This window comes from Antechinus flavipes, chromosome 4 (genome assembly GCF_016432865.1).
Source record: "Antechinus flavipes isolate AdamAnt ecotype Samford, QLD, Australia chromosome 4, AdamAnt_v2, whole genome shotgun sequence".
Taxonomy (NCBI): Eukaryota; Metazoa; Chordata; class Mammalia; order Dasyuromorphia; family Dasyuridae; genus Antechinus; species Antechinus flavipes.
Window position 1 is genome coordinate 413,777,683 of NC_067401.1, and position 12,335 is coordinate 413,790,017.

Consider the following 12,335-nt stretch of genomic DNA (forward strand, 5'->3'; position numbering starts at 1 on the left):
GTTTGCCAGATCCTAGATATTGGTCTTCCAATCTGCTGGAATGAAATATTAATTTGTATATTGGGATTTGAATGGGAAAGACCCATACATATAAAGGCTCTTTAGGAAAGCATTAGAAAAGGAATGATTTCTTAATCATTATGTTATCATTAAAGCAAAAATCATTATGATGCTTTCATATGCCTTCCAGTAACATATAACAATCTATATTTAATCTAACTTTTTAGATGTGATTTGGGGAAGTGGGGATTCAAGTATCTGTAGCCAGAAAAAAATGTAATAATACTTTAAATCCCTACCTTCTGTTTCTATTAACAATTGTCCTTGCTCACAGTCTGATTTCATTCAAAACCAGCCTGATTTCTTTCAGAGCTATACCCTACACTAAATGCACATTTGTGATACATAGTCATCAAGTCACTTCACATGATATGTCAGGGGGGAAAAAAAATCCAAGCACTCACTGGGAATGCCTGACACAAGTTTCAGCGGCCTCAATACACGCACAGCTCGGAGGGTCCTCAGGTCCACATGGGTATTAAAGTGAGTCCCAGCTGTGGCCAGGATGCTGCAGACAAGAAAACAAAAGCAGACATTATCACAGGTCATTATTCCTCTGCATTATGAATGGAGGAACCAGACTGAGGTTAGACCAATTTAAAAGTGTACTACTCTCATAGCAACAGTAAATGGTTGCACCTAAGAATTAGTAAATCACCAACAATTCTCTGTGGATTCAAAATTAGCCACCTGTGTTTCACTTTGCAGGAAAGGAAAAGAAAGTAAGGTTATTGGGATTACATCGAAGCTGAAGGATTCTAATTCCCAAGAATGGCCACCTGGGATACCTGATCAGACTTCCCACTCCATCATTCTCCCCATTTCAACTTCCATGCCTTTCCCCCAGACCTAGAGTTTGTTTACATGGAATATTCCTCATTGCCTGAAATGCAAAGATCCCCATGTTTATCATTCAAAATACTCTGCAGGCTCTTATCTCCTTCAGGAAGCTTTTATGAGTGTTCTGAGCTAACCATAAGAGTGATACAATTCCTTTAGACTTGAAATTTCCATCACACAGAATCCTTGCACTGATGTTTACATTGTTTCTTGAAATCCTCCTTGTATAGCTGCAACTTTTAAAATTATTTTGTAAAGTTGATGTGCAAATTTAAAGATATTACACTGTCTGCTTATGCTTTCATTTTTTCATTTTTAATAGCATCCCTTCCCACCCACCCATTGCAATGATCTCTCTGCCCAGCAACAGACAAAGCCTTAATGATCTTATTAGATTGAATGCTCCAAATATTGTAATTATTTTATTGAAAAGACTACCAAATTTGCTTTTTATTTTCCAGAATCACATGAATATGTAAGACCTTTGAAGAAGCAAGGGAATGTATATATTCAAGATAATCATTTGTTTAGAAGTCAGAGGACCTAGATTCCAGTCTTAGCTTGCACACTTATCAGCTATGATTTGAGGGAATTTTTTTAACTGCACTAAGCCTGAAATGGAGCTGCCTGTCCTAGGTAGCTCACAGAACTTTAGTACATTTCAAATGTACAAAGTGCATTTAGTACATTTCAAAGTGAGAGCTTAAAGGAATCTCAGAGATCATCTTTTTTCATTTTTTTTACAATTGGTTATCAGAGAAAACAAGTGACATGATTAGGATTAAACAGGTGATGGATGACCAAAAGAAACCTTAAACTCCAAGTTTCCTGATTTTTACATTTTTGCTCCATGAAATCATACAAAATAATTAAAGTATGTGAAAAAAAATGTTACAAACTATGAAATGCTATACAAATGTGGGATATTATTATTATTACCTGTTGTCAAATATGCAAATATTATAATTATTTTCAGCTAATTTTAAAAATCTTTTTTCCTTTTCTTTTTCTTCTCCATTTCATCTTATTCTCTGAGCATACAGTAAAATGTCAAGTACCCAAAACTCTTGGGAATGAATCTAGATAGATGAATTTCTCAGAAACAGATGATTTTCCTCTTTAACCATTGTCATTTTTAAATTTTAATTATTTTGTGGAACTTTTTCTGACATAGATATTTACATACTTCCATGCCTTCTTAAGTAGCATAGAGTCAATATTTACTTTCCTGATAACCCAGAGTCGTGTTTATGAGCATACATTATTATATTATATTTTAGTAAAGTCCTCAGGGACTAATAAAGTCCTTTACACTAGTAAAAAGTATAGGGTTAGGTGACTCAATGCTGAATAGTCTCAAATCATGGGATTTTTGTGTTCTGATGTCTTTCTTCTTCATAAGTTTTTTTCTATCTCTTCACTTGATTTCAAATGGTCAGATGTCATTTCAAACTGCGTTTAGTATAAACTGTGTGCCTTCTTGTGTGATATTTCTTCCTCCTCCTAAATTTCCCTGTTGTAATTTTCTTTGACCTTGGACAAGAAGTAGCCATTCTTGTTGGAACTATAGATAGAGTAAGAGGAATGTATTCTGAACAAAGAACTTCTGGGTTTACTTATGAGCCAATAAGCTTTGGCCTTGGATTGTATAACAGTGATTTTGATTGTTCATAGGTCTTCCTGATTTTTGAGTTGGTAAGGTGCTTTCACAGAAAGCTTTATTATTATCTGGCTCAATATGACCCATTTTTATTTCTCTTTAACTTAAATCAAATTAACATTAATTTCTTTTATTCAGTATTTATTTTTGTTTCTTCTCTTCCATATTGCTATCCATGAAAACTCTCCTCTCTTCCTTCATGCTCATTTTTTATTTTTGTTTACCTTCCTGCCCATTTCTAGTGCTAGTTCATAAGGTTTGATTCTCACAGAGTTGTTGAACCAATAACTAAATGATTTGGGGGAGGGCATATACCATTACATAATGTAGTTTAGAGTTGATTTTATATAGATGCAGTATGTAATTTGATTTAGGAGATGCCAAGAAAAGTTTTTTTCTTCCATTTCTTACTAAAACTCCACACATCATTTACTCCTTTGGTTTAAAATACTAAAAGTCCCTGTTAAATGCATTAAGAAATGTAATACATCAACCTATTATCATCCATTAACAGAATAACTATTAGCTGATTAATGAAACCACAAAAAAGTTTTGATCTAAAAAGAAGAGGTGAAAATGTAAAATTATATGGTATGTCCCAGTTTCAGTAAGTGTTACTGTGTGAGAACAGGGGGAAGGGAAGTCTCAGAAAGCTGGGGTTCAGGGGGATACCCTGAAAGAGGAAAGATTCTAACCCAACTGTATTATTCTCTATCCTTCAAAGATCTCTCTTCCTGCCTTTCCTGCCTCATCTTTCCTGCAATAAGACTTTGAATGTTATTTATTCCTTCTCTCTGGGATGCACATGACCTTGCCTTTACTCCTCCAACCCTACCCACCCATGATCAGCTCACGAAGGCTTTCCAGATTCTATCTCACTCCCACACCATAAGGGATCGCTTTTGTTTGTGAATTATTTTAACTTTTTGAACTCTGAATCCATGACTACATTCCATCTTTGACTACAGTTAATTGATTAAACATCTTATCTTCCATATAAGACAATAACTTGCATGAGGGCAAATCCTTGGTCTTTTTCTTTGCACCCCCAGCCCCTAGGAGAGTACATCCTTTCTTAAAAGAGGTACATCATAAATATTGAAATGAGATGAAAATCGGAGGGGAGTGATCCCTATAACCCAGTTCACAATTTGGCTTTAGGCCAGTCCTAAATAAATTTATCAATCTGCTTCCAGTCTCCCTCAGACCTTGGTAGATCACATTAAGATTACTTCTCTCAGCTGAATTAGCAGCAGATCATTTCAGAGCCATAGAAGCTGAGGTGTGTGTTAGAGAGGGAGCATCTGGAGCAAATCACACTATGTAATCAGAAGACACAGAACCGAAACCCAGGTTTGCTGATGCTTAGACTAGTACTGTTTCACTACATGATGCCGTCTGAGCCACACAGATGGTCTCAACAAGTACCCTGTATGAACACTAATCAGTGTCAGCAAGATGGTTGACTAAGGTTAGAAATTCAGTCCATGGTCACAGAATGGAGCCAAGTTAATTAGGCCACATGGGGGTTGAACCTGTGACCTTGGGCTCATTAATACTGTGCTCTAACTAATCAGCACATGACGCCAATCTACATGGCAAAGACCATTTTCCCACTTAGCGGTGGTTACATCACCATTCAATATGCAACAAATACTTACTGAACACCCAGTGTGTACAGTTCAAGCCGGGTATACAAATATATGTTTTTAACATATATTCTCTGTCCTCAAGAAATTTGCAGTAGGAGAGTTGGAAATGTACACAAGGATAGTAAAAGGTAGAATGTAATAAAGGCAAAAGGAGAGAACCAAGAAAAAGGGAGATTCAAGATTTACTTTCAGGTGGAGCAATCATAGGAATATTAGGAAATCTTATAATATATACGATACTATATATATAATATATAACATATATATTAAATAATATAATAATATATAACATAAGGTGGAGTTTAAATGGGACTTTGAAGGAAGAGAAGACCTTCAAAAGGCTGGAGTGAAAAAGGCATTAGATCATGGGCCTGTATAGATACTCAGATGCTGAAGGAAACATTAGGGAACAGCAGCCAGCCCAGTTTGGTTGGAAGACAAATTGAATAAATGGAAGAAATGTAAAATAAGGTTAAAGTGGAAAGGTTAAACACACCAAAATGAGTGAAACTCCTTAAATGTCAGATTAGAGAATTAATTTATATCTTTCATCCCTGCCTCATTCTTGGAGTTAGAGTCATTTTTTCTAGTCTATCTATTCTATCAAACTTGGTTTTACTCAGTACTTTACCAATATTGTTCAACTAACTATTTTTAGTCTCCCCATTCCACCACTATTCCACTTCTACTTTCTTCTTGGTCAAAACTCTCTCTTCCCTTTTTCATTTGTAATCACTTCTTATCAGTCAGCTAGCTGAAGGCTTTCTCTTCCTGCAATGTCCCACTTAGGTGTCACTTTTTCCACAAAGTTTTCCTTATGAATCTATGAGCTCCCCAACTGAAATGGAACTATCTTTCCCCGTGTTTTTATTGCAGTCCACCTCTGAGTTCTTGTCTTTCCTCCAAGAGTCAACTTGGAGCCTCTACTCCAAGAAGCCTTCTTTTCTCCTTCAGGTGTTAGGTCTTTCTTCTTCATTAAGTCACCTGATTTATATGTACACATACATGTATGTTTTATATCTCCCTACTACAGGGGCTCTTAAGTTATTCTAGGTCATGGACTCCTTCCGCCATCTAGTGAACCCAGAGGTGTTAAGGTTAAGAACTTCTGTCCCATTGTTGGTGGAACTGTGAATGCATCCAGCCATTCTGGAGAACAATTTGGAACTATGCTCAAAATGTTATCAAACTGTGCGTACCCTTTGATCCAGCAGTGTTTCTACTGGGATTTTAAAAGAGATTTTAAAGAAGGGAAAGGGACCTGTATGTGCTAAAATGTTTGTGGCAGCCCTCTTTGTAGTGGCCAGAACCTGGAAACTGAGTGGATGCCCATCAATTGGAGAATGGCTAAATAAATTGTGGTATATGAATATTATGGAATATTATTGTTCTGTAAGAAATGACCAGCAGGATAATTTCAGAAAGGCCTAGAGAGACTTACATGAACTGATGCTGAGTGAAATGAGCAGGACCAAGAGATCATTATACACTTCAACAACAATACTATATGATGATCAATTTTGATGGATGTGGCCCTCTTCAACAGTGAAGATGAACCAAATCAATTCCAAAAGAGCAGTAATGAATTGAAACAACTACACCCAATGAAAGGACTCTGGGAGATGACTAAGAACCATTACATAGAATTCCCAATCCCTATATTTTTGTCTGCCTGCATTTTTTATTTCCTTCACAGGCCAATTGTATACTATTTCAAAGTCCGATTTTTTTTGTACAGCAAAATAACTGTTTGGAGATGTATACATATATTGTATTTAACTTATACTTTAACATATTTAACATGTATTGGTCAACCTGCCATCTTGGGGAAGGGGGAGGGAGGAAGGAAGGGAAAAATTGGAACAAAAGGTTTTGCAATTGTCAATGCTGAAAAATTACCCATGCATATATCTTGTAAATAAAAAAAGCTATAATTTTAAAAATTAATATTTTTTTAAAAAAAGAACTTCTGTCCCAGAAGAACATAAGCTTGTTGTGGGATAGAATTGTTTTAATTCTAGAATCTTGAACAGAGTAGGTGCTTAGTAAATAAATGTTTTTTGAATATAATTGGTGATAAAGCTAAGAAAAATGTTTTCTACTATGTAGGATATGCCAGAGAAATCTCAATTGCTCTTTCTATAGTTTTTCTACATTTTTGGAAAAAAATTTGACCCTACTTCAAAACTTTAGGTAAGGTATATGATTTCCCGGAGGTTCAGTTTCTTCATCTGTAAAATGGAGATAGTAGTTATGCTACTTACCTCACATGGATGTTATAAGGAAAACACTTTGCAAACTTTAAAATAATTTTAAAAAAATCTAAGTGTTAGTGGCAATGATGATGAGGATTCTATAATTTCAGGTAGCAAATAGATGGGTCTTTTCAAAGACAGAAAGAATTATAGAATCATTGGTTTTGATTGGGGAAAAAGGAACAATGTTTCTTTTTGTACTAATGGAGAAGGGTGGACAAAGGAAGAAGACAAAATTACCAAAGTTATCCATGGAACATAGGGTAAGAAATGTAATTGAAAAAAAGAGAGAAAGAAAGAGTGGGGGAAGAGAAAATAGAGAGAGACCTCAGGGATAGGTGAAGTAATCCAGAAACCAAGAAAAATTGGGTCATTGTTCCACTAATTCATCTAATTACAGAGTTACAGGCCAGAAAGTGCACTCTGCTCTGTCTCTCTTGTGTTGTGCAATTAAGAAACACTTCTTTTCTCTCTCATTCCCTTGCCCCTACACGTATAGTAGTTGCACATCTATCCCCTTCAGAGACCAAAGTACTGTTTCCTAGGATATTCAGACAAGAGAAGCTTTTGCACACCAAGAGGGAAAAAATGGGTTGCTGTAAATGAAAATTTCCTTCCCCTTTCTGCATTTAATAAGGTAGATTTCTAAGAGTGGGAAGTGAAGAGAGATACACACACACAAAAAGAAAAAGAGAGACAACTAAAGACAAAAAAGAAGAAAAGAATGAGAAATAGTAGAAAGAAAAAAGGAGAGAAGAAAGTGAAAGGAAGACAGAGAAAGAGAGAGAAACAGACAGAGACACAAAGACAGAAACAGAAGTGTATGAGAGAGAGAGAGAGAGAGAGAGAAAGAAAGAGAGAGAGAGAGAGAGAGAGAGAGAGAGAGGAGGAGGAGGAGGAGGAGGAGAGGAGGAGGAGGAGGAGGTATAGGAGGAGGAGAAGAAAAAGGAAGAAGAGGAGGAGGAGAAGGAGGAGGAGGAGGAGGAGGAGGAGGAGGAAGAGGAGGAGAAGAAGGAAGAAGAGGAGGAAGAGAAGGAGAAGGAGGAGGAGAGATAGAAGAATGGGGGAAAAGAAGGAGGAGGAAGAAAAGGGAGAAGGAGGATGAGAATAAAGAAAAAGGAAAAGAAAAATAGGGGAACAAGAAATAAAATTATGAGAGCAGAAGAGGAGGAGTAGGGAAGAAAGTTGGAGAGAAAAATAAAAGCAAAGAAACCCTGAGAGGGTCTTGTAAGAAAAAAAGAACATGTATAACTATCCCTATGTAACTATCACTACAGTTCTGGTTCTGATCCCATAAGAAGGCTACAGCCAGCGAATAGCCAGTATCAAGTCAATTGCCTATGGAGGGAGAATATACCCTTTTGCCATCTTTTTACATAACCCTGCCTCAATCTTTCTAGGAGCTTGCTATAGCTATTTTTAACATGTTTGATAGTGAGAATTCCCATACTATTCATTTGCTCATCTCTTCAGAGCAAAACGACAAAAGATTTAGTGACAAACTTAAAATTATACAACCATTAAGTAGCAGAAGAATCCAAGTCTCTTGACTCTGAGATCAATGTTCTACTTCACACCCCTTTTTAAAGGCATGCCTCAAGATTTCATTTCCCCTTGATGCTGAAAAATAGCCCTATTCAAGGCAATGGTATCTCAGTACTATTCTGGTAAGTTTAGTTAGCTGGGCACCATGCTATTGAGAGCAAAGATCAAAAAGTTGCATCCTTATATTGGAGTATGAATGTCATGTTTGCTCCAAGTCCTCCAGTTGTACCATCAAGCAAAATCACTAATAAATACAACCCAATTTCTACTTCTGAAGAATTCAAAATAGTACCCTTCTGATGGTGGATTAGTAAGATAAATATGCTAATACACATTATAGCCACACATCACAAAATATTCTACCTAACTGCCACAATTATAGCACTTCTGCAAAATAGAAGGTATTTCTATGAAGCCTCTAGCTTTGGTGTGCCTCAGATATTTTCATTTTTATCTGTTAAAAGATTTTCTGTGATTTGAAAGGAAGGAAGGACAAGTGTGGTTGCTTATTCAAAAGTCTTGTCCTCATCATTCCACTGAATATTAATAAATGGCATTAATGTAGCACTTTACAGTAAGTAAAGTATTTTATATCTATTAACTCAGTGAAACTTACAATAACTCCAGATAACTATCATTACTATTCCCATATTACTTATGAGAAAACTGAGATTCAGAGGAATTAAGTTTTTTTTTTTCCCATGGTTACATAGCTAGTGTCTGAGATAGGATTCAGACTTAGATCTTCTTGATTCTGAGAGTCCAGAATTCTGTTCAGACAAACGTTGTCTCTCTATGACAAAGTTAAACATGAAGAATAAAGAATATTGTTGAAAAATTCAAGTTAAACCCCAAATGGGATCCCAATAACAGACATTTAGTCTTTCACTAAAGTCCTATCCCAGTGCCTCATCCTGTTGCAGAAATGTCTCTTGAAAGTTATGCTATAAAAATAAATCATGAAAATTTTTAAAAAGAAAGTTAAGCTAATGCCGATCAAGGTCTGATTCTGAAAGATCCTGCCAAAGTAGAAAGGCTTCAGGTATAGTCCCCAAACCACAGAGTCCACAATCTAAGGACCAGGCTAGCTAAGGATCGAAAAAAAAGATAAAGGACCAGAAAAAAAATAATAAAAGATTCATTTTAGATTGGTTAATAGCATTACTCAGGATAATTAGATTTTTTTGGCCACAGCAAATCAGAGAGCCTATCTACTTATGGTATATGGCAATCACTGATTTATGAATGCATTGAAAGAAACATCTAGATAGGAGGCATGAAACACAAGACCCAGGCTACATGGCAGCCAAAACACTCCCCAGGAGACCGGAAATAGATTAAAATGTTAAATAAAATAAAATGTAACAGGACATTGGTGATATCAATATGTGGTTTTCTAAATCAATTTGCAATCATATGATTTAATGGTCCATTTCTATTTGACACCAATAATTTAGAGAATTCAGTTTGATTTTTGCTAGAGAATGGAGATCTGTTGTCAGTTTCTTTATGTTAACACAGAGCATTGTTATTCTGTGCCTTCTCTGAAGAATATTACAGTTAAGAGCCACTTAGAGCACTGACCTGCTTGTTTAACCTAAATCTTTGGGGATGCAATGAATCCTTCAATCGTCTCAAAGGACCAAATTTCAGGAGCATGTGTCAAGCCCAACAAACCATAAGGACCACTTTGCAATTGACCAATGATTGGTTCCTAGATTCTGTAAATTACTTGTTTGTCTCTGCCATCTACAAAGCCATGTGAAGCTATTCATTAGCATTTGTTGGGAAAAACTAATTAGCACAAGGAAAAGGTGCTAGGGTGTTTAACTAGACCAAATGATTGGGAGGGGCTGTATAATGGGGGAGGGAGTGAAAGGAGAGAAGAACAAAATTAAACTTGAATTAGCATCACCTTTGTGTAAGATGTAATTCTTATGGGAATTAAAGCCCCTGAGTCATATCAGCATTTGCTTGCAATATTACTTGTATGGTAATATCACAAAATTTTCAGATGGAAAGCAGAAATGATCTAGTCCAACCCCTGTCATTTTACCAACAAGAAAACCAAGGCATAGAGTGGTAAAATGATTTACCATAGGTTACACAAGGCAGTACAATAACTCAAGTCTTCTGATACCAAACCAACATTCCTTTCCACTCCATAATACTGAAGTTATTAGAGTCCAAACAGGAACTAAATATTTTATCTAAACCTTCTTTCCCCCTAGCACAGTACTCTACACAAATACTATATAAATATTACAGAAAATATTACCATTAAATATTTGTTCATTGAATGAGACACAAGTAGATAGTACCGTAGACCACCGCTAGACTTGGAATTAGAAAGACTTTAAGTTCAAATACCACCATAGATAATTACCAACAGTGTAACCTTAGGCAAGTCATTATACCTCCGACTCCCTCAGTTTTCCCCTGTGTAAAATAGGGATAATAATGGCCTCTACCTCCTGAGAATATTTTAAGTATAAGATGAGGTCATATTTATAAAGACTTTTCAAATCTTAAAGTACCAACAAAATGCTAGTTATAAGTTTTAATATTATTATTTAAAGGTTTTTTTATGGGTAGTTTAAATGTCTCCCCTCCCCCTCCCCCTCTCCCTCTCCTTTTCTCCCTTTCTCCCTCTTTCCCTCTCTCCTTTTCTCCCTCTCTCCTTCTCCCCCTCTCCCCCTTTCTCCTTCTCTTCCTCTCTCCCTCTCCCTCTCTCTCTCCCTTTCTCCCTCTCTCTCCTTCTCTCTCTCTCTCTCTCTCTCTCTCTCTCTCTCTCTCCCTGTCTCTCTCTCTCCCCCCCCTCTTTCTCCCTCTCTCCCCACCCCCTCTTTCTTATCTCCCATATACAATTTGTACCAAGTTTTTCCTTCAAAACATCATGGACTGATTCACCTTCCAGACTACTCTCCCTTTTCAATCCCATCATGAGATCCATTCCTACCACTACGCCTTTACTTATACCCTTCTCATCCTCCTCTGTGCCTTGCTACATCTTACCCATCCTCCAAGATTCATCTAAACTCCCACTGCCTACACAAAGCTCTTGAGTCCACATTAGATTGTTCTCTGTTCAGGCTTTGCCTGAAAAAATGTTAGCACTTAATTACATCCTATCAGATGCTGCTAATTGTTTCCCGCACGTTAGAGATATTCCTTCAAATTAATTACATGCTCTTTGAGGGCAGGAAAGGAATGAACACATTTCTATGTGTCCTACAATATTGAGCACAGTGATCTGCATGAAGGAGGCACTCAACAATACTTGTTGGTTGTTACTGCTGAGTAAAAGGATTCCAGGGCATCTCCATGGTGGGTTGATAGCAGCAGGAATCCAAAGACCAAGGGCATGGGCATCCGTCGACAATGACAACGGCTTGTTCACTCAATTAAGTTTCTAATTGGGAGCTCCAAATAGGGAGGGTTAGGCACACGTGTGAGTAATTATGATCTATCAAAAAGGCTGCCCTGTTAGAATGCTTTGCTCTCCATTTCCTTCAAATCAAATTACCAAGGGTGAGATTTGATTTGGAAATCAATTTGGAAAGACTCTTTGTTTCATTTTTTAAAATGTTCCTTTGTATTAAACTGTTTACAGCCATAAAGACATAAATAACAGAGACAACCAGAAAAATCAATTGGGAGAAAAATATCTATGGGGAAGGAAGGGTGAGGTTGGAAAAGAGTGAACAAGAAGAGGCATTTGAAAAAATATCACAATCACATACGCTACTCCTTAAAAAGGTAGAACTGAATGCAAATGTATATCTATATATAATACTCGGGCTATACATTATTTACAGAGGAATCATGAAAAGCAAAAAGTATTGCTGTCTCTCATGCTTGTGTTTCATATGTGGTAGTTAAGACTTTGAAAACTTCTGTCTCGATAGCATATTCACATGGGGCTAGTGACCACCTCTCTCTGGCAATTAAGGAATGTTAATTGTTTTATGAGATTTGTTAACATCTTACAGATTTTGTTAGTAGGCCTGAGTTAACAGATTTCCTAGCATCTAGAAGGATTTATTAGGAAGATAAGACCCTCCAGAATTGTTTTTATTTTATTTTTAATTTATGGAATAAAACAAGTATTTCCAGAACATAGTATAAAAAGATGATTGCATATGAAACTGTAAATTTATTATGTATAACTTGCTATATTTTAAAATGTATAATAAAGTTATAATGAAAATTTAAAAAGAAAACTTCTCCCTCTTTTCTACAGCCTCATTTTCAAAAGGACAAATATGGCATAAAGAGATCTTGACTGGTTTTTAAGAAGCCTGATTTCTAGTACTAAATCTG

The 12,335-nt window shown here is 36.3% G+C and overlaps 1 protein-coding gene across 1 annotated transcript in view; it reads right to left on the reverse strand.

Annotated features, from left to right (window-relative positions):
- The window catches only part of LOC127561608 (voltage-dependent R-type calcium channel subunit alpha-1E-like), a 248,785-nt gene that overhangs the window by 159,987 nt on the left and 76,463 nt on the right, over nt 1-12,335 (reverse strand). Inside the window, exon 3 of the mRNA XM_051996782.1 lies at nt 465-568. Coding sequence (XP_051852742.1) covers nt 465-568 — 104 coding nt within the window. The remainder of the gene's footprint in view (nt 1-464; nt 569-12,335) is intronic.